Source organism: Motacilla alba, chromosome 15 (assembly GCF_015832195.1).
Source record: "Motacilla alba alba isolate MOTALB_02 chromosome 15, Motacilla_alba_V1.0_pri, whole genome shotgun sequence".
NCBI classification, from domain to species: domain Eukaryota; kingdom Metazoa; phylum Chordata; class Aves; order Passeriformes; family Motacillidae; genus Motacilla; species Motacilla alba.
The window spans coordinates 9,895,330-9,917,396 of NC_052030.1; the positions used below are offsets into that span (position 1 = coordinate 9,895,330).

A 22,067-nucleotide genomic window follows, 5' to 3' on the forward strand; every position below is an offset into this window, starting at 1 on the left:
GTAATATATATTATATAGAGAGAGTATAATGTAATATATAAATATGTATTATACAGAGTATAACATTGTATATATGTATAGAGTATAATGGAATATATATAGTATAATGTAATATAAATTATATATACATAGTATAATGTAATATATAATTTATAAAATATTTATAATATGTTATAAATAATATATAATATATAATTTATAATATATGCATAATATATTATATATAATGCATAGTATAATATATATTATACAGTATAATGTAATATATAATATATATAGTATAATGTAATATATCTATTATATATAGAGAGTATAATGTAATATATAAATATATATTATATAGAATATAACGTAATATATATTATATGTATAGAGTATAATGTAATATATCTATTATATACAGTATAGTGTAATTATAAATATATATTATATAGAGTATAACATATATTATATTATATGTAGAATATAATGTAATATATAATATATATAGTATAATGTGATATATCTATTATATGTAGAGTATAATGTAATATATAAATAGATATTATATAGAGTATAACATAATATATATTATATGTAGAGTATAATGTAATATGTAATATATAATATATAGTATAATGTGATATATCTATTGTATATAGAGTATAATTTAATATATAAATATATAATATATATGGTATAATGTAATATTATATATAGTATAATGTAATATATAAGTGTATATATTATGTATAGTATAATGTTATATATATAGTTTATATAGTATAATGTAATATATATATTATATATAGTATAATGTAACATATATATAGTATATATATAGTATTATGTAACATGTATTACGTATATTGCATAATGTTATATATATACATAGAATATATATTACTATATATATAGTATAATGTAACATAATTTACTTTAATAAAGCGGTTGTTCAGCATTCTAAATCAATGCCAATCATAGAATTCCTTCCCAAAATCCCACCCAGCCAGCTGGAAAAACCAGCTCAGTCCCGTGCCGGGGTGGATCCCGGTGCCGGCAGCCCCCGGTACCTCTCCGCCGCCGCTTCCTGCCGGTGATGGGGCCCCACAGGACGTAAATCCCGGCCGCCAGCGCCGCCGCCGCGCCGCCCAGCACCCCCCAGCTCCGCATGGCTCGGTGCCTGCCTCGGGAAAAGCGGGAACAGCGTCAGGAGCTGCGGGGAGAGCGGGAATAAACAGGGTCAGGAGCTGCGGGAATAGGGTCAGGAGCTGCGGGGACAGCGGGAATAGGGTCAGGAGCTGCGGGAACAGGGTGAGAAGCTGCGGGGAAAGCGGGAATAGGGTCAGGAGCTGCAGGGAAAGAGGGAATATGGTGAGAAGCTGCGGGGAAAGCGGGATTAGGGTCAGGAGCTGCGGGAAAAGCGGGCCCGGGTCAGGAGCTGCGGGAACCCCGAGAGCCCTCAGCCCCCCGGCCTGCCCCGGGAACCGGAGCGCTAAGGGAATGGGGATACGGGAAAGGGGAAATGGAGCAGGAAAAGGGCAGGGGAGAAGAGAAGAAAGAAAGGGAAAGGGAAATGAAGGAGGTGAGGGAAGAAAGGAGGCGCTCGGCCGAGGGCTCGCCCCCATCAAGCCGGGCTCCCCCCGCCCGCCCTCCCCTCACACCCGGCCCCCTCCCGGCTCATCCCGAGCTTCTTCCCGCTCCATCCCGACCCTCTCCGGTGACAGCCGCCCCCTCCCCTCGGACCTGGCCCCCTCCCCCGCCCGCAGCAGCCGCCGCACCGGCCCGTCCGCCAGCATGGCCGCGCCGGAACGCGGGCGCGCGGCCGGGCGGAGCCGGGGGGACGGCAGCAGCGCGCGGACCGGCCGGGCGGCGGTACCGGAAGTGGTGCGGGGGGGGCGGTTATGGCGGGGACCGGCCATGGCGGCGGGCGGCACCGGGGGCGGCACCGGGGGCGGGCCCGGAGCGGCGGGGGCGGGCCCGGAGCGGGGCTAACGGGCCCGTTCCCGGTGTGACCGGGCTGTGGTGGGAAGCCCCGCGGGTCTCAGGCGGCTCCCGGTGTGACGGGCCGCATCCCCGCGCTGCCCGGCCCTCACGGCCCGCCCGGGGTGTCCCGGAGCCTCAGAGCTCCGGGAGAAGAGCGGGACATCGCGGTCCCGTGGCGCTCCGGTTGGGACATTGAGGGCAGACCCTCCCGGAAAGGCTGTCCGGCCCTGGCAGCGCTGCCCGGGGCAGGGCCGGGTCCGGTGCCGGGGTTCCCGGTGCCGCTGGATGTGACCCTGGGGGCGCGGCCCGGGGCGGCCTCGGCAGCGCTGGCAGCGCCCGCGCTCGGGGCTTTGCCCGGCACAGCCCGACCAGCCCGCTCGGGGCGATGGGGGAACCGCGGCTGAGCCGAGCTCAGGCAAAGCCTCTGAGCCGAGCCGAGCTGTGCTGAGCCGAGCCCAGCCGTGCCAAGCCGCGCTGAGCTGAACTAAGCCGGGCCCAAGCATGGCCGGCCCGGCTGAGCTAATCCGAGCCCAGCTGAGCTAAACCGAGCCGTGCCAAAGCGAGCCGGGCTGAGCCAAACCATGCCGAGCTGAGCTGTGCCAAAGCAGCCGAGCAGGGCTGAGCCAAACCATGCCGAGCTGAGCTGAGCTGAGCTGTGCCAAAGCAGCCGAGCAGGGCTGAGCCAAACCATGCCGAGCTGAGCTGAGCTGAGCTGTGCCAAAGCAGCCGAGCCGTGCCGGGCTGAGCCAAACCATGCCGAGCTGAGCTGTGCCAAAGCAGCCGAGCCGTGCCGTGCCGGGCTGAGCCCGGCTGAGCCGAGCCCCGGCGCGGCGGTTCCTGCGGAGCTGTCCAGCCTCTCCAGCCCCTCCAGCCTGTCCCGCCCGTCCAGCCCTTGCCCGCGCTCCATCCCGCAGCCCGAGCCCGCCATGCGGGAGCGATGAGCGCAGCCGCCGCCCGGCCATGGAGGAGGATTTGTTCCAGCTGAAGCAGCTGCCGTGAGTAGCTCCGGGGGGGCTCCAGCCCCTCCGGCCGCGGGGATCCCGCCGGGGAGCGGCCGATTCTGCCGGGAAGCCGCTCGCAGCCCGGCAGGCAAGGCCATTTTCCCGCTGGAGCTGCCCGGGTGGAGCATCCCGAGGGATGCAGGAGCTGTTTGTTACATAAATTCACTCATCTCGTTTGGGTTTTGGGGGTTTTGTTTTCTGTTTTTTGGTTTTTTGGGTTTTTTTTTTCCTCGGCGTGGATTTGATGGCGGTAAAAAAAATCAGCAGGGGTTGGGATAAAATCGTGGGGATTTTGGGAGAGGAGACGCTGGGATCGCCTTTGCAGGGGGGTTTGGCTGTAAATAACGTTGTGCTTCCTCGCCATCCTCCTCCTCCTCATCGCCAGGGAGGAATCGCAGAGCAGAACCTGCCCTGCCAAGGTGGGGTGGGGGGGACCCCAAAAACCCCACTGGGCTTTGGCAGCGCTTCTGGAAATCCAAACGCTGCTGCTGCACCGGGAAAATGCTGATTTTTGGGGATGTGGCTGCTGGATCTGTGCAGGAAAAAAAAATTTAAAAAAGGCAAAAAATCAGCCCCAAACCTGATAAAATCTTTGGTGCCTTTAACCCCGGGAATTCCTTCCTTTCCCCTCAATTCCAAATGCTTCCTTTAAAACCAACCTGCTCTTTCCTAATGCTCCATTCTCAGGTGTTTTGCAACATATTTCCTATTTATAAATCACGGGCTCTGCCAGGCGGGGAAGGAACGTTTCAAGTTGGTGTTAAATATTCATGAGCTCGTGTCAATGACAGAGCACCCTGTCCCAAAACATTCCTGCTCAGTTGGACAGGAACTCCTGCTCTTTTCTAGTCCTTGGTTAGAGCTTGTCAGGGAAAAGAATCCGAGGTTATTATTTTATCAAGCTTTTTATTATTATTATTTTTTTTTTTTTACATTTTTAAGACCAAAACCTGGGAATACATTCCAAAGTACCTTCCAGTGCAGGTGTTTTGGTGCTGTGAGATTTTGCAGATGATTGCAGCGGCTCCCTGAGATGTCCCAGATGTGAACAGTTTTTCCAAGTATGGAACAAAAATTATCCCTGTGGAGTTTTTCCCTTTGTTTGTATCAGTTTGGGTTTTTTTTATATCCCTAAATTATACACCTACGTTTTGATTTTCTGTGCTGAGGAATGTGGCAATCTGGGTTTTGTAGGATCCATCACCTCCAAAGCTGGGATGATCTTTAAAGTCCCTCCCTGTAATTCTGGGATAATTTCATTTATTTCCAAAACTGTTTCACTTAAATCCAAGGGATTTTCGCTTCCCAAAGGGAGAAAGTTCTGCTGTGTTGCAGATAAAGTGAAAGAACTTTGAGGATCTGTTCCCAAATCTTTGGCCACAGAAAACTTCATAAATGGGAAAAGGGAGCACACCCCTGTGACCAAAACACCAAAGCTGTGTCAATTTAGCAAATTCTGCTCTTAAAATACAGATATTTCATTAATGACCTGATATCAAATAATTCTGTTCAAGCTGAAAGCAGAGTCACAGAATCAGCATCCTGATGGAAAATAAATCCATCCATTCAGCTCATCCAGTGAATGAGCTCGGGAATTTTATTTCAGTAAATAATGTTTCAAATCCTGGTGCATTTCTGGAGTTTCTAATCACAGAAACAACTCAGGAAATGGAATTTGGGACGAAACCCCCGAAATTCAATGACCCAGCAATGCCTAATCCCAATTAAATCCAGCTCAGTGACACAGCAATGCCTAATCCCAATTAAATCCAGGCCCACCGAACATGGATCTCATTAAATATACATCATTCCATCATCTTTTGATGAGCTCTGTGGTTTTATAACTTTGTGGATGGCACAACAACAACCCCTGGTGTCCAAACCCAAGGATGAGATCCCATCCAGACCCAAACACAAATCCCGGTGTTCCCAGCGGAAAATGGAGACGGGGAATGAGGAGAAACCGTCATGCAGAAGGGATTTCAGTCCTCCCAGCTGGAAAATCCTCCTGGAAGGATCCATCCCAGGTTTTTTTGTGCTTTCAGGGTGGTGAAGTTCCGCCGCACGGGGGAGAGCTCGAGGTCGGAGGAGGATGGAATTTCGGGAGAGCACGAGGTGCAGATCGAGGGCGTGAGGACGGAGCTGGAGCCCGTGGAGCTGGGGGATGGAGCTGCGGTGCCCAAGGAATTCGCCAACCCCACCGACGGTGAGCTGGGCTCTTTTCCTGCAGGGAGAGCCTTGTGGGATCTCTTCATCTCAGTCAGGCTGGGTGCAGGAGGTTTGGAGAAGTTAAGGATGCCCAGATTAAAATAACAACTTAAGGAAATGGTGTTAGACCTGAGAATGGTGGTTTGATCAGCCCATTCCCTGTGGGGTGCTCTCCGTGCTCCTTTTTGTGTCCCCAGTGCTGGATACTCCTGTCAGGGAGTTGTGGATCCAGCTGCCACGCTGGAATTTGCCTGAATTCCCTCTGGAGCTGCTCCTGGAGCAGCTGCACCTGGCTCTCCTTCAAGGCTGAGATGAATCTGCAGAGTTCCTGGCTCCTCTTTTCCTAGAGGACATCAGGAATGTCCATCTCAGCCTCTGCTTCCTGCCTGGAGGCGTCCCTGCTTTAGGAGGGAGGAGAAATTTGGGGTTTGTCTTAGCACAGTGTGAAAATTTGGTGTTAGTCTTGTTTTTGTGCTTTGTCCCTTGGATTTTGTTGGATTTCCTCCTGGTTTGTGTTGTGGGCATCTCACAGCTCTGAGCCAAAGCTTTTCCTGAGGAATGTCCTTTCCAAGCTGATGCAAGTGTTACAACTGTGAGATTTAAATTGATTTAAACAACTCCAATATCAAAATGTGCTTTTCTTGGTCATTTCATTTTCTTGGTCATTTCATTTTGCATTTGAGCAAAGGAGTTTGAGACATCTCAGCACCTTCAGCTGGAACAAACTGAAGAGGGTCATGGCAGTGAGTGGGAAACAGCCAGCAGCACTTTGAACAGAAGCTGGCTTTAAGATTTGTGTCTTTTGGAGAAATTCTTGATTTAAATTATGAGAGGTGGCACTGAAACATTCCCTGCAGCTCCCAGCACTGCAGTGGGCTGGGGCAGAGCTGTTTCTCCCCACAGAAAGCTGCTCTCCAGTGGCTGCAGGAGTCACTCCCGGGAGCAAGAGGCTGAACATGGGCTGGATTTGTGGGTGCCAGACTGATTTACCTCCACGTGGTTCAAATATTCTAGGAATAATTCAAATGATTTTGGCTTTGGAAGAACACAGAGATTTTCCTGAGTAGGAATTGTATAATAACAACTGAATAGCTCTGTTATATATTTGAGATCTCAGCAGATTAGCCAATTAATCAGTAATTAAACCAGGAAATTCTCTCTCAAGGGCTGGCTTTCCTCAGGAAGGAATCCACTGGAATTGTTTTCTTTGCAGATACTTTCATGGTGGAGGATGCAGTGGAAGCCATTGGATTTGGGAAGTTCCAGTGGAAGCTCTCTGTCATTACTGGATTGGCATGGGCAAGTAATTGGGATCGGGATCAGTTCATGATCATCACCTAGAGAATCTCAGGGACTTTAGATAATGGGGGCAGAGAGCCTCCAAGCAGATAAATGCACAATAAAGCAGGAGTTTCACTGGGAATTCTGAACCAACAGCAGCACTCAGCCTTGTTGTGAGGGGCAATGATGGATTTCTTTGTCTCTGAAGTTCTTAGAAATCAGGGTTTGGAAACCATTTCAGTTCTCCACTTCAGTTTGGTTTCAAATGAAGGAGGCTCCAGGCTGCTCCTGCAGTGATTTTGCCACATTCCTCCCATCAGCTGCCACCTCAGTTGTCTGTACCAGTCAGGATTGCTGTAAGCTCAGTTTCAGAGGAGCAGCAACCCAGCACTTCCTCTTTTAACTTTGATATCAACAACAAAAAAGTCTTGGTTTCCATTTTCTGCTCTCTCTGAAGCTCTGTGCTCCACCTCCTGTGGTGTATTTTAGGATCCTGATACCTGGAGCTGTATTTACTGGCTTTTATCCCTGTAAACAGCTGGAATCTGCCATGGTTTAGGTTCTAAACCAGCTGTGGAATTTGGTTTCCAGGTGATCTGTGCAAATCCAGGAGTGTTTAAGGGGATGAGTTACAAGGTATTAAACACTCCTGCCTGAACCCATGGGTGAAAGGGCTGAGAGCTGGAATTTGCACTATGGAAGTGACTGAGCCTGTGTCACTGCCCAGCCAAACCTCCTCAAAAATCTTTGGATTCAGCTCTTTGAATCCTCTCTGCCAGAGTTACTAAAAGTGCTGACAATCAGAAATGACTTTAAATGTTAAATATTAAACATTTTGTTCAACCACAAGTCGGGAACATCACGGAAACATCACCAAGGCCTACTATTGACTCCTAAATCCACCTGATTTGCAGGCACTTGTTGATTTTTGCTTTCTCTTCCCCCTGCAGATGGCAGATGCCATGGAAATGATGATTTTAAGTATCCTTGCTCCTCAGCTGCACTGTGAGTGGCGCTTACCCAGCTGGCAGGTTGCATTGCTCACCTCGGTAGGAATAATACCTGACAGCTCCTGTCTTCCCTCAGCTTTTGCCATCATTGTTGTCAAGACGTTTTGCTTTGTATCCCCAAAATTAAATCTCCTCGTGGCCTTTGCAGGTTGCCTTCAGCTTGGAAGTTTAGAGGAGGTTTTAAAAAAAAGATTTATAGTGGTTTTTTTAAAGCTTGACGTAATAAAATTCAGTGAGAACTGAGGGCATTTTGCAGGTTTCAGGCTCAAAGTTTCATGTAATTTCCTATGAATTCATTCAGATTTATCCTAAAATTCAAACCATTTGATTAATTAAAAAGAAAAAAAAAGTAAATTTTGATTATCTTGCTTGCAAATCTTTCTCTCTCCCCACATTTAAGCTGTCTGACAGGCTGAGAGCCCTGAGAGAGAACAAACAGTTGATTTTTGAGGTTGGTCTCAATGATATCAGAAGTCTTTTCCAGCCCAAATAGTTCTGGGATTATCCAGTGATCTTTGGAAGCAGAGCTCTCACAACACCACCTCCAAGGATGGTGCTGTGATGTTGGAATCCTGCAATGCCTTTAGGGATAAGACAACAAATTTGGGAACCCTTCTCTCAGCATAGGCCACTGCTGAATGCAGGGAGTTTTATTTCCTGAATTTCTTTTTCCTTTCGTTGTTAATGTCCTTTGTTTGATTGTTTAAAATGGTTCAAATGCTCAGCAGATGGAAATGGTGTCCCTGACTCCCATGAATGTCCCAGCCCTGAGTGCAGCTCAGCACAAGAGCGTCCCCTCTGAAAAGGCTTCAGGGGTATTTTCTTTCACACTTCAGACTTTTCTAAACTTTTAAGGTGTAATTTTATCTCCATTCAAACCTGGGAGCTGCTGAGGATGGTGGTTGGAGCTGGAGGAGAGCTCTGTCCTGCAGATCTCAACCAACAGCTCCTCAGCTTTTATTCAGGAATATTTTCCCTGGCGCTGGAGAGCTTTGTGTCTTCCAGGGCTGGACTCACAGCCCAGTCCAGGCCACAGTGGGATTGTCAGGGTTGGCTCTGATGGACTTTTAATGCAAAGCTGACTTGAGGAGGGATCTTGTTACTTCCCTGCTCCAGCCCAGAGAGAGCTGGATGATCTTTAAGGTCCTTTCCAACCCAACCCATTCTCTGACCTCCTGCACATCTCACTCTGGTGTGAAATGTTCTGGTTTCACTGCAAGTTTGTGTTCTGTGTTGGTCACACTGGAATTTTCACTTGTTGAGGGAAAGGTTTTTTTTTCCTGCTGTTCCACAGGTGGTGTTTGTGGGAATGATGTCCAGCTCCACGCTCTGGGGAAATATTTCAGACCAGTATGGGAGGAAAACAGTAAGTCTGCAGCTCCTGCTGGGATATATCCCAATATTTCTGCAGCATGGGCATTTCAGTGCAGCTGGCACGGGCTGCCCAGAGAAGCTGTGGCTGCCTCATCCCTGGAAGTGTTTGAGGCCAGGTTGGAGCACCCTGGGATAGTGGAAGGTGTCCCTGCACCTGGAATGGGATGAGCTCTAAGGTCCCTTCCAACCCAAACCCTTCCAGGATTCCATATTCCCAAATGTCCCCATGTACAAAGCAGCACTAGGCACATCCAGAACTGAGCTCTTATGAAATAGAAGGCATCTGAGGCTCTGTTTTACACTTTAATTTGTGTTACAGTGATTTTTAACTCTTGCTGAACACAGGGCCTGAAGATCAGCGTGTTGTGGACGCTCTATTATGGGATCCTCAGTGGATTTGCTCCCATTTACAGCTGGATCCTGGTGCTGAGGGGCCTGGTGGGCTTTGGGATTGGAGGAGTGCCTCAGTCGTAAGTAAATATTCACAACTCCAAACTTCCTCTCTTCTCTTTCTTTCTTATAAAATTCTCCTGTAGGACTGAAGTCTTGTTCTGTTCAGCCACCCCAAACCTTGGTCTTGTTGCAAGGCAGATCGTGCCTTGAACAGCAGGATTTAGAGGCAGAGCTGAGCCCTGAGTCTGATTGTAAAACCCCAGGTTATTGCTCAGTCAGAGCCTGAACTTCCCCATCTCTCCCTGAGCTGGAATTTCAAACCCACACAGCCCAGACCTGAGCACTGGACATGCTGGGATGGCTCAGAAGGAAAAGGAAGTGTCAGAATATTTTTCTTATCATTGTGTGGTTCCTTTCACTGAAGAGAGGGATCCATAAATTTTCCACCTGCAATAAATAACCCTGCTCTAGGCTTTTATTATAAATGTAAAGGGAAGGGTACAGCCATTCTCTCTGTAGTCTTTTATCCTTACCAATAACTGAGGTTTTTGCCTTCAGGAGGTGCTATTTTGGAGCGGGCTGAGCCTGCCTTGGATTGATGGCTCACAGATTCCTTCCCAGTGGCTTTTCCATGGCCTCTCCCAGACAAAAACCCAGAGCTGCAGGTGCAGCCCAGGCAGGGCCACTGGACTTGGCTCCCTGAGGTTCTGCAGCTTAACGAGAGAAAAACCAGAGCCAGTTACAGATCTCCAAGTGGATCCCATCCTCCCTGAGTCTGTTTCCTTTTCTGACTGTAACAGGGGTTTATTTGACAGAGGGGTAAAAATGGGTGAAGCAGGAAAAGTAGCTCCTTTCTGATATCCTTAAGCTGTGAGATTCTGGAGGTGAGTGCCTGGATCTCCATGGAGTGTCATTTCCTCCTCTGGACTGGCTCCAACAATTCCGTGTCCTTCTTTTGCTGGGGTCATTCACCAGCTTCTGTTTTCTCTGCACTGCAGAGGGACCTGAGCCACACTTCAAGATGTGATTTGAGTTCTCTGAATCTCTGCTTGAATGAAATATTGTGTGAAACTTCCTGCTTTCCACAAACTGGGCAGCTCCTCAGAGATCAATTCACTCTTAAAGTTAGTGGGAATTTTGTCCCAAACCTCAAGGAAGCCTGAGGAGTTTGGAGGCAGGAACAGACTGAGTCAATGCAATCAGAGCAAAGCCAAACCTTTCCAGTTTGAAAGAGATGACAGAGCCTGGCCTGGCTGCTGCCTGAATTCCTCCTCAGGAATTCCTCCTGGAGAAGCTTTGCCATCACTCCTTGGCACAGGCATGAAACAAAGCTTTAGTGGTTGCTCTTTGAATCCCACAATAAAAGAATGCAAATTGTTTTATATCAGTGACATGAAAGTATTCCCCTCTTGGAGAATTGAACCCTGGCACAGGAGATGGATGAGAATTCTCTGAGCCAGTTGTAAACCTCTGAAGAAATTCTTTATCCAGCAAGAGTTTGTGTTGAATTCTGATGGAGCACACTGAAAAATACCAGATCAAGTGGTATTTCCAGTGGTGCTCTGGCTCAGAGCAGGGCTATGAAAACATGTGCATCAAGATCTGCATTTCACTGATGAGGATGGGGTCACAAAACCACACAAAAAGAGCAAACTGTGTCCTCTCTTGCAATGTTGAAGGGTTTGTTCTAGGGTGGAAGGGGGGTGTGACCCAGTGTCACAGCCTGGCTGGCTCTGGGCATAGGCAGAGCTTTGAGTTGCTGCTCTGGGTTTGGCAGCTTTATTAAAAGGCAAAAGGGATGTTTGAACCTGTGGCATTTCCCTCTCTGTGCTGACATTTTCCTCTCTGTTCCCTCTTTCAGGGTAACTTTATATGCTGAGTTCCTTCCAATGAAAGCCAGAGCAAAATGCATTTTATTAATAGAGGTGAGTGGGTGCATTGTGATCCTCCAGGGACAAATCCTCTGGTGGTCACATCCCTTCCATCCTCCTGCCTGGAAATCCCCTCAGAGCTGCAGCCAGGCCTGGCCTGTCCACCCTGGTGTGGAGCTGAGTCACTCCTGAGCTCTGCTACCAGCCCAGCTCCAAAAGCAGCAGAAAATTTTCCTGTCACACTCCACTCTTGGTGTTGAATTTTCTTTTTTCCAAATTATTTTGCACCCAGGCCTGCAGAGTGAGCACAAGAGGGGCATTGGGTGTCCATGATTTTGTGGTGAAATGCATCTCAGTGATGGATTTGGAGAGCTGCACAAATTCAGTGCTAAACTCAGCTCCACATCTTCATCCAAACCTGTCAAAGTCACTCAGGGCAGAATTTTGGCCTTGGAATATTTTAAGGCAGAATTCTCACCCCTGGAATTTCTCTCTTCAGCCATCCCTAGTGAGCACAGCCTGGAATGTTCCAAAGAAGAGACCTTGGGAGCACTCCATTCCTCATGTTTTCTGTTGGTTTTCCCTCTTGCAGGTGTTCTGGGCCCTTGGGACTGTGTTTGAAGTGCTCCTGGCAGTGGTGGTGATGCCCACGCTCGGCTGGCGCTGGCTCCTCATCCTCTCTGCCCTCCCACTCCTGCTCTTTGCTGGCCTGTGTTTTGTAGGTATTCCTCATGGATTCATGTGAATTCCTGCAATTCCCATTCGTCCACCCCATCCTGTGACCCAGCTGAAGGAAATCAGGACAGTTTTGAGCTCTCTGGTGGTGTCTTCTGTGAAATAACTGAAATAATGACCAAAAAATGCAGTTTCAACAGGGTGCTGGGAAAAACATTCCAGGGAGATTTGTGTTGATGTGACTGCAATTGCTGGAGGACAATGCAGGGCTGGAATCTGGTGAAATCAGACCTGGAACCCTCTCCAATTTAATTACTTTGTTTCAACTAAGCTCAGTGGAATCAACATTTTATCAAAAGCTGTTGCTATTTCCCGAAATTCTCTTTAAATTTTGTCACTTCTAGAATCAATTTCCGCTTGAGAATCCTCCCAAATCAGGGATAGAATCTGCAGAGTGCAGGTCAGATTCCAAAATAAGTTAAACCTGAGCTTCAGTGACATATTTTATTATTTATTAAGTGATATCTTTGCCAATCACTCAGTCTCCTCATAGATAAATATCCTTGTCAGGTGGTTTAGCAGCCTTTTTTATTCCCTAGTTTTTCAGGAATACCTGCAGTTATCCAGGTGATCACAAGCTTGTTCTAAATTAAAAGGAGCCTAAACCCATAAATTTTATTCCATTTTATTCTAATAATTCTATAAAATTTGGAATTCCAGGAGCATCTTGTTGTCTGATCTGGATGCTTTGCCATTCCTGCGCAGAAGGGATAATGTAAAAAACCTGCAAAAATTCCCAACAGCTCTCAGGGATACACCCAAAGGAATGGCAGGGAAAAGGTTCTGAGTGATGGGGAAAGTGGGGGGGTTGCAGTTTTTAAAGCCTGATGAGATGATTCTTGGAATTCCTCCTTGGAATTCTTCCAGCTTAGTTCTGTAATCCTTTGTTATGTGAGAATCTGCTGGAGAAGTCACTGAGATTCCCTCAAGGAAACTCCCAGAGTTTCTTGCTGGTTGTGACACTCCCTCTGTATGTGTGACCTGCTCTGCTCCCTTAGTGGCTGCCAGAAAGTGCCAGGTATGATGTGTTATCTGGGAACCAGGAGAAGGCTCTGGCCACTTTGAAGAGGATTGCCACAGAAAATGGAGCTCCAATGCCCTTGGGAAAGCTGGTGGTTTCCAGGCAGGTATGTCCAGGTCACAGAACAAGGAAACTGAGGGGGTTTGTAAGCAAATCATCAATGTGCTGTTTATTTTTAATGTCTCAGCTAAGCAGAAAAAATGAGGTTTGATCATTTAGGCCTCTTTTCTGCTGAGGAAGAGTTAATTTCTCATTTGGAAGTGAAAAGCAGCTTTAAAATGGGCATTTAATGTTCTTTAACCTCATTGTTACTAAAGTAAACCAAACCTTGAGGTTGTTGAAGAGCTCAGGTCAGAATCCCTGGATCTGAATGCATGAAATGCAGATGAAATTTGACACTTTAGCTGTCCCTCATCACCCAGCTTCTGCTTGTTCCCAACAGGAGGACCGAGGCAAAATGAGGGATCTTTTCACCCCCCATTTCCGCTGGACCACGTTGTTGCTCTGGTTTATTTGGTAAGAAAAAAACCTAAATGTTCAGTGCCAGCACAGCTCTAAATGGGTTTTACTGAAGGGGTTTTACTCAATACAGCAATATCCTCCTCAGAAAAAAAAACAACCAAACAAAAAAAAACCCAACCTGTATTGATTTGTAATTTATTCAACCACCCAAGCATTCCAAATCAAATTGCCCTTTAATTTTCTGCATGCTGAAATAGCTTTGAGGTAGGACTTCTGATTGGTGGTGTTTCTTTTAAGTTGGACCAGCTGAAACTTCCTCTCTCCTTTGCTTCCTTGCAGGTTTTCCAATGCTTTTTCATATTATGGGTTAGTTTTATTAACTACAGAGCTCTTCCAAGCAGGAGATGTTTGCAGCAGTGAGTATTGCTCCATCTTTTCTTTTTAAATATTTCCTGTTAAAACTGCTGGAATATCTGTTATTAGATCACTTTCTGCTGGTGGTTTGGAAAAGGAACGTGGCTGAGTTTTAAGTTTACTTTATTTTAAATATTTCCTCATCTCTGCCCAGTGCAGAGGGGTCCTGAAGTGGTTTTGACCCCAAAATGTCAATCAGCACGACAACCTTCAAGGCAGACCTGTAATCTGTTCCTCTTGATTAAAGAAAAAGTGATTGAATTAATACAAGTTTGCAGATTTGACAGGTCTAATTAGTTCTGAGAGAGAGAAACTGCTGCTGTGGAGCTCCTGGGTTCTCAAGATGGGAAAACCTTCTGAGAAGAAAGATAATGCTGGGAAATCAGAATTGTGTTGGAATTTGTGTTGCAGAATTTCTTTTGGGGAAAAAGAAGGTGCTTTGACTGAGTTAAGAAGAGGCTTGAACAGTTTGATTCCCCAGGGGAGGAATGATTGCATTCAGAACATTTGTAATTAGGGAAAACTGCCTGGAAGTTGGGAAATTATAAAAGGTGGATGGGGAGTGTTGGAGCAGCCCCAGATTCCAGGGCTGAGCAGCAGTGATGAGCTCTGAGAGCTCTGACTCAGGTCTGCCTCCCCAGAGGAGGATGCAGCCCTTAAAAACCCTTGTTTTTATAGGGACATGGGGTTATTCAGTATTCTCAGAGTGTAGGAAGTGTTGGGATCCCAATTTGTGTTGGGAGAAACTGAATTATTGGAGTTAATTCTGTCCTGAGCCCTGGACTGGAAAATGATTCAGGCTGTACAGCTGATGAGGAGGTGGAATTTTCACTGAGCTGAGACATCCTGTCACAGAAAATATTATAAATGTTCAGTGTTTTCAGGCAAGATCACCCAGCATTGCTCTTCAATGCCTTCTGACTCTGAATTCCATCCCAGCAGCACGGCAGTCATTCAGAAGAGGAAGAACAATTAAATCAAAGGGGCAGAATCACTTGAATTTCTATCCCTTAACAACTTCCCAGAAGTATTTTTAAAGGATGGGTGCAGTGAATCCATATCAGTCCTTCCACCCCTTCCTAAATTTCAGCAGTAAAAATGAGAGACCCAGCAGGAAGGGTAAACAGGGAAGAGTTTGCTTAAAATATATTGAATATTTGTCCTTTTTTCATTGCAGTATCCAGCAGAAGGCAAGAAGTAAAAGCCAAGTGCAGCCTGACCTGTGAGTACCTGACAGAGGAAGATTACACTGACCTGCTCTGGACAACCCTGTCAGAATTCCCTGGTAAGGAGCAATGGGAAGCTCCAGCTTTTCCTTGGAATGGCTCAGGGTGTGGCAATGAGCTCTGGCAGCAGCAGTAGGACTGGGATGTCTGGCCTGATGCTTCCCACAGCTCTCAGAGCTCCTTGTTGTAGCTGTGGATTCTCCCTGCCCTGGGATTACTCCAGAAAAAATCAATCCTTGCTCTGGAATGGGCCCTCTGTCTGCTCCAAGCCAGCAACACTTCAGGAGGAGGAAAACCTCAAAGGGGCAGAAGCATTGGAGTTTCTATCCATAAGTGACTTTCCAGAAATATTTTCAAAGGATGATGGGTACAGTGAATCCATGGAGAACTTGCTCCCTAAACCCTGTGTCCAGCTCAGTCCTGATCCTGTGATTTTCAGGCAATTCCAGCAAATTTCAATGGGCACTCTGGCACAGGACAAGCAAAATAGTGTGAAACAGCCATTGATCCTTCAGATGGAGGGGATCTCCCGTGTTAATCTGATTGAAACAGCACCAGAGACGGGGATCAGGATATTTTCACTCTTCTGGCTCATCATTTCAGGGCTAGAAGCTCAAGGAGAAGCCGTTTAATGAATGATTATTTGCAAGTATGACTGAGAAATATGCACAGTCATTCCTAAGAGGAGTGTGCTGCCAGACAGGCATTTTGGGAAGGATACTCAGGAAAAAAGAGTGGGTGCCTGGAGTGGTGCTGTGGCTGCAAGGTCTGGTTTGATCCTCACACACACTGAGGTGGGAGTGAGAAATATTGACAGGGTACCTCTGGATGTGACACTGATGCTGAAATAATCCCCATTCCTGCTGTGCATCAGCTTTCAAAAGGATCTGGGAAAATTGCATTGGAGGGAAGACTTAATAGTGATATTTACTGAACTTGATCTATTTCCTATCAAAAATCAGGGGAGAAATAATTCGGTGAAACATCTGAGTAACAGGACAGAAAGAAAATACCACATTCTAAAGAGCCCTTAAATCCAGCAGGGAACAATGGCCAGAGGTTGAACAGAAGTTCTTTTCTTCCAGTGAGCCATGAGCAGGTGTTTGAGGCATTCCCATCAGTAATCCCTGGATGGGAGTGTGGATTTGTGGAGCATGTTGCAGGGCTCAGCAGCTGGGACACAGAATTCCTGTTTTCACATGGCACCAGCAGCAATCCATCCCACAGCCCTGCCTGGGGCCCGCAGAGGATTGGAAAGAGAGGCCAGAATTCCAATCCGAACCAGCCAGGCTGTGTTAAATCTGCTGCAATCCCTCTTTGTTAGATTCCCAAGGGTCTCCTGGTCTCTTCCCTCAGGTGTGTTGGTGACCCTGTGGATCATCGACCGCATTGGCCGCAAGAAAACCATGGCCCTGTCCTTCCTTGTCTTCTCCTTCTGCAGCCTCCTGCTCTTTCTCTGTGTTGGAAGGTGAGTCCAGCACAGGGAACAAGGGGAGTAAAGGATTTCTCCATGTTCTCTCTTGGTTGTGGTGGGAGAACTGGGAGTGGTGGTTTGAAAAGCTGTGGGATGGTCGTGCTCAGCTAGAGAAGGCCTTAAGGCTGAGGTTGGGGTTTCTCACCAGAGTTTGGGAGGGAAGTAAAAGTGACTTCCAGGTGAACCCAGCAGATTGTAATTGTACTTAACATTCCCAAACTCTGCTCTCCTCTTTCTCCTCACAGGAATGTTCTTACTGTGCTGCTCTTCATTGCAAGAGCTTTTATTTCAGGAGGATTTCAGGCTGCCTATGTTTACACTCCTGAGGTAAGGGGTTTGTTATGTGATGGGAATACTCAAGGGGAATGAGGACAGGGTGGGAAAGTCATTTTGATGACCTGTTCCCAGTGGACCTCACCTCAGACTGGAGCTGTAGATCCCATTGTCATTGTCTGGTAGAATGTGCTGTGGCACCACTTATTAATTGATTTAGGAGTGGAAGGAGGAAAGCTTCCCGCTGGGATTGATGGGATGATGTTTTTCCACAGGTTTATCCCACAGCCACACGTGCTTTGGGCCTGGGAACGTGCAGTGGAATGGCCAGAGTGGGAGCCCTCATAACCCCGTTCATTGCACAGGTAAATCCCTTCTCCTCTGACACTGGAGGCACAGGAAGCTGGGATTGATGATCCTGGAGGTCTTTTCCAGCTTGAGCAATTCCATGATTCTGTGAGGGTGATGTAGAACCTGCTTTTCTTCCACTGTCCCAGGTTGCTCCAAGCTCTGTCCTTGGACATTTCCAGGGATGGAGCAGCCACAGCTTCTCTGGACAGCCTATGCTAGGACCTCCCACCCTCACAGGGAAGAATTCCTTCCTAAAATCCAGTCTGTGGGTTTAAAACCATTTTCCTGGCACAATCTATAAAGTCTCCCTCCTTTCCAGAAGCTTCAAATTAAACTTTATTCCCAATACTACAATCAAAATTTCTGTTGCTCCAGCAGTGTCTGTATTTCCGTGCTGAGGTGCTGTTTGGCATTCCCTGCCTTTCTCCTGCAGGTGATGTTGGAATCTTCAGTCTACCTGACTCTGCTGGTTTACAGTGGCTGCTGCCTGCTGGCTGCCCTGGCCTCCTGCTTCCTGCCCATCGAGACCAAGGGCCGTGGCCTGCAGGAGTCCAGCCACAAGGAATGGGGCCAGGAGATGGTGGGCAGAGGATCTCATTCCCCAGGGGAATCACAGGAATGATGGGACATGGAAACCTGCTGGAAGAACGAAGGATAGGAGCAAGATGTCTCACAAAACCTCCGAGCCTGAAGCATGGAAAGCTGACCACCGTCACTGCCATCCTCACGTGTCAAACTGCAGGAGTTTGGGGTTGAACCTCAGCAAATTGTGTTTCTGCTGCTCTTTGCTCACACTCATAAAAACTTTTTTGGATGGAGAGGCCTTTGATCCGCATATCCTTGGAAGTTTAGCAGGAGGGGTTTCTCTTCAATCCGTCGTGCTTGCATGGTCAGCTCTTCAGCTTAAAATGTCCTGTGCCAAGCGAATGCCAAGTGACTGCAGCCCAGCATCAGCTGTCATTAAAACACTGAACTCTTGATGCCTAAAACCAAGAGGTTCATCTTTAGTGTGGCCCTGGCCTGGCACAGGGTGGATTCCATCCCTACCACTATGGATTTAATGCCTGCCTTGCACTTTTAGCCATCAAAACCATCACCAAAATGTGATTCTGTCAAACCAACCCAGGCTTTCCAGCTGGGTTTTGTTCCTGGAGAGTGGATTGCTTGGAAACTCATTCCTGACTGTTTCTCCCATCCCAGGTGGGTAGCTGGAGCAGGGAGGGTGGTGTTTGCTGCAGAGCTGGGACCTTGTAGCAGAAATGTAAATCAGAGTCATTAAGGTTGGAAAAGACCTCCAAGCTCATCGAGTCCAATGCGTAAATCCTCATGTTTTGGAGCAGAATTGGACTTCTCTGGCATTGCCAGGGACCTTGAGCTCTCTGTTGCTTGGAGTGAGGAGGTTCTCACTCCTGGGGTTCTCTGTGTGGATCCAGGTGTGTCCCTGCTCCATTACCTGGGCACATCCTCATGGTGGGGTAGCCCCAGCCGGAGTCGGGAGCTGCTGTTGGGATGACAGCTGGGCAGGACCTTTCCTGCTGATTGTACATTGACTGGTGACAAAGGAATGTAGCTGGAACAAATGAACAAAACCATGGGAAGAGCCCATCTGCAGTGCCCTCGGATGAGGAACATTCCTCCTTCAGGTGTGGCTCCTTAAGGGATGATCCCGCTCTTGTCAGGGAATGTAACAGAGCTCAGGTGAGGACAAGCTCATCTGGTTTGTCACAAACCTGTCCCTGGGCACAAGTCAGGTGGCACAGTCTGTGGGAATGTGTAAAGATCTGAGATGTGCCTCATCAAGGTCTCGGTGGATGTTCAGGATTCCAGACCTTGGGACACAACCAAATGTGGGTGCGATGGACTTGGTGAGGCTGTGGGAGCAGTGGGGGTTTGTGGCCTGAGCAAGTGACTCACCTGAACACAGGTAAAGGTGCAACACGTTTTTACACTTGAACATTTTAAGTATCTGGGAAGCAGGTCCCATTCCTGGGATCAGGAATAGGCCTGCAAGTCCATGTTTGGTGCAGTACAAGTGAGCACTGTGGGGCACAGCTGTCACTGAGGGTCACAGCTCTGAGGTCACTGCACTGCTCCACCACATGCCAGGCTGCTTGTTTGGAGACTGAGGGGAAAACAGGAGTGGAAAATTCCTTAAAGAAAGCCAGGAAACTCAGGCTGATGGAAAAGGCCAAAGAGGTTGAAATTGTGTGAGGGGGGGATTTTTGCTGAGAACTGAGTTTGCCAAGGCACCAAGTGTCCATCCAGTCCCACTGGAGGATGGTGACTCAGTGAAGGATTCCAGAAATGGTTGGTGGAAACAGGCAAACTTGGCTTTTCCCAGCGAGATGAAAATGAATTCAGCTCCCAAAGGGATCCCTGGGATCCCTGGGCTCAGCTGTGGGTGGTGGCACAGAACCCTCTGTCTGTTCCAGCTAGGTTGGTTCCCTTTGTGTCCCCTGTCCCTGTGTCCTCATGCTCCACCAAAATCAAGCTCCAATTGATCCCAGTAAACAGACAGGGCTCTCATGGCACTGACACCAACCACAGCTCATTTGTCACCTCCTTCTGCCTGGCTGGAGTTGGGGCCTTCTCCCTGTGTGCCTAGGTCACCCTGGAGCAGAGCCAGAGGGACTTGATCCATGGAATACCAGAATTCCAAAGTGATTTCTGGGAGGCACCTTAAAGCTCATCCAGGCAGGGACACTTTCCACTAGACCAGGTTGCTCCAAGCCCCATCCACACCTGACCTTGAACACTTCCAGGGATGGGGAACTTCTGTGGAGTGGCTTCTGATGTGCTGGATATGGAGCACAGCAGTGAGGAAGCAGATCCTGGATGGGTTTAATCAGATATTACCCCACATGTGTGGCCAGTGAGCTGGAAAAGCTGCTGGGCTGGGACCTCCTGGAGCTGGGACCTCCTGGAGCTAGGACCTCCTGGAGCTGGGTCTGCCTGTGCACAGCCAGGCTGCTCACCCCTCAGCGACAGCTCTGACATTCCATCCTCATCCTGCTGCTGCTGGAGGCCCTCGAGGCCATTCCAGCCCCCCAGGTGTTTCCATGCTTCCTTCCTTGGGCTTGCCATGAGCTGTGTTTGCATCCCAAAACTCTGGAATTGAGCCTGGGTAGAGGTGACAAAGAGTCCAAAGTGCAGGACAGGCCATGGCCCAGTTTGTTACTCAATGCCTTGAGTTAAAATTCTGCTTTCCTGGGGTAATGTTCACATCTCACTCCATTTTTTTAGGTGAATATTCAGCAGTTTTAAAGAATTGCATTCAACGGCCTTTAGAGAGTTTTAGGTGAAGTTTCTCTGTTCATGCACACCTGGATCCTACAGATAAGCTCCTTCCCAGGTAAAGATTTATAGGGAATGCAACATTTTCCATGCTGTTGGATAGATCAGTTTTAACCTGTGACATCTACAGTGTTAACCAAAAAATGGAAGGCATTTTTGCTTTTCACTTTTTACAAATTCTGCACTAAAAAAAAATCTGTTTGAGGATAGAAATACCAAGATTGGTGTTGCTGGATCTTTGATTTTGTTAAAGCTTGATCCAAAGCTCACTGAAATCTGGGAAAATCTCCCGTGGATATCCATGGGCTTTGGATCAGCTGAATGAAAGGGAGAGGTAGGAGCCCACCACAGCTGATCCCACCTGGCTGAATCCAGCAGGAGCCCACTGGGCACTGCAGAAACAGAGCTGGAATCGAGGATTTGCATGAATTTGCATATAATTAATAAGAGAAGGCCATTTTAGCTTGTTCACTGAGAACACAGGGGTTGACACACACCAGTTCTAAATCACCACCTCTGGATTGTATCACTAGGGCAGCACCATTTAGGTACAAAATAAACTTCCAAAGAATCCTTTTCCACACTGGGTATTTTTCACTGGTAAAGGAATTGATGCAACTGCTTTGTTCCAAATGGGAAAGTGAGATCCTTTGGAATTCAAACAGAATTGTGGGATTTGGTTTTGCCAAGCGTCCAAGAGAGCCAAGCTGTGGGGATGTAATTCCCCAAGTTTGCTTGGATGGGATGATTTGTTATTCCCAAATACTTGCTGAAAGAGCAGTGAATGTTTCCGTGTCTGAATGTACAGTTTCTAAGCTGGATTTACATTTTAATGTTGAAAAACTTGGTGTATCTCAAGCTTGTTGTAAAATACTCCTCTGGTTCCTGTTCCCAACGCGGCATTGGAGAGTTGAAGTCCACATTAGATATTTTATGTTAAACAAATAAATAGTTTTTTCAGGAAATCAGTTGTTGCCTCTTGTGGGGGATGTTTAGGAGGGGTCATAACTTTGCCTTTTTTTGTTTTTGTCTTGGTGTTCAGAGGTTTGAGCTGCAAGGCTCAGCACTCTGCAGCTCTGACTGATTTTCTGTCTGTTTTGTGTATTTAGATGTAAAGAAAAGTCACAGGATTCCTGTTCCCATTGTAAGTAACCTCACTACAGCAAAATATTGTGGATGCTGCATCCCTGGAAGTGTTCCTGGCCAGGTTGGACAGGGCTTGGAGCAACCTGGGATAGTGGAAGTTGTCCCTGCCCATGGCAGGGGTAGGACTGGATGAGCTTCAAGATCCCTTCCCACCCAAACCATTCTGGGGTTCTATAATTCTTTAAATTCTCTTTAATCTTGAATTGATTTTCATATTTAATTCAGTTTGGACACTAAATCCCAGTCAGTTTGGCCTCTTCCCTGGGTGTGCTGGCAGCAGGTGGCTCCACATGTGTCTGGACTTTGGGGCAGGGAGGGTTCCTTCTACTTATTTCCATTTCCATACAAACCCTTAATTTCCCTATCATTTTTCTAAACCATAATTAAGTACCCAACCCTATTTTCCTCCACCCTCTCACTGATATTCTTATTTTGATGCCCAATAATTTACAGGCAGGAGGTGGTTGAAGGATGAGTCAAAATGACTAAAGAGCTGCAAATCCTTCTCAGGCTAATGCAGGGTGTTCTCATCCCAGAGTGCTTCCATCTTCCTTCTCCCAGCCTGGGA

The 22,067-nt window shown here is 47.2% G+C and overlaps 2 protein-coding genes across 10 annotated transcripts in view; one reads left to right on the top strand and one right to left on the bottom strand.

Annotated features, from left to right (window-relative positions):
• The window catches only part of USP30 (ubiquitin specific peptidase 30), a 19,969-nt gene extending 17,409 nt beyond the window's left edge, over positions 1 to 2,560 (bottom strand). For 2 of the 5 annotated variants that reach the window (XM_038152050.1, XM_038152047.1), the window contains exons 1-2: positions 1,726 to 2,560; positions 1,053 to 1,162 (exon numbers count right to left, since the gene is read on the bottom strand). In XM_038152050.1, coding sequence (XP_038007978.1) covers positions 1,053 to 1,162; positions 1,726 to 1,901 — 286 coding nt within the window. In that variant the 5' untranslated portion in view covers positions 1,902 to 2,560. Of the gene's footprint in view, positions 1 to 1,052; positions 1,196 to 1,725 lie in introns of all 5 variants that reach the window. The other 3 variants (XM_038152051.1, XM_038152049.1, XM_038152048.1) reach the window with 3 other exon arrangements.
• LOC119707311 (SV2 related protein) lies at positions 1,095 to 21,318 on the top strand. 5 transcript variants are annotated; one of them, XM_038152045.1, is made up of 16 exons: positions 1,095 to 1,221; positions 5,012 to 5,172; positions 6,388 to 6,473; positions 7,406 to 7,504; positions 8,760 to 8,831; positions 9,185 to 9,309; positions 11,094 to 11,157; positions 11,696 to 11,821; positions 12,837 to 12,965; positions 13,302 to 13,375; positions 13,661 to 13,737; positions 14,913 to 15,020; positions 16,318 to 16,429; positions 16,681 to 16,762; positions 16,984 to 17,073; positions 17,493 to 21,318. In XM_038152045.1, exons 3-16 carry the CDS (start codon positions 6,396 to 6,398, stop codon positions 17,679 to 17,681), a joined length of 1,425 nt encoding a protein of 474 aa, XP_038007973.1. In that variant the 5' UTR covers positions 1,095 to 1,221; positions 5,012 to 5,172; positions 6,388 to 6,395; the 3' UTR covers positions 17,682 to 21,318. The 5 variants fall into 5 exon arrangements, 4 of the variants coding, with proteins under 4 accessions (XP_038007973.1, XP_038007972.1, XP_038007974.1 ...); XM_038152044.1 differs by lacking the exon at positions 1,095 to 1,221 and adding an exon at positions 2,829 to 2,960; XM_038152046.1 differs by lacking the exon at positions 1,095 to 1,221 and adding an exon at positions 2,973 to 4,027.
• The last annotated feature ends 749 nt before the right edge of the window (positions 21,319 to 22,067 follow it).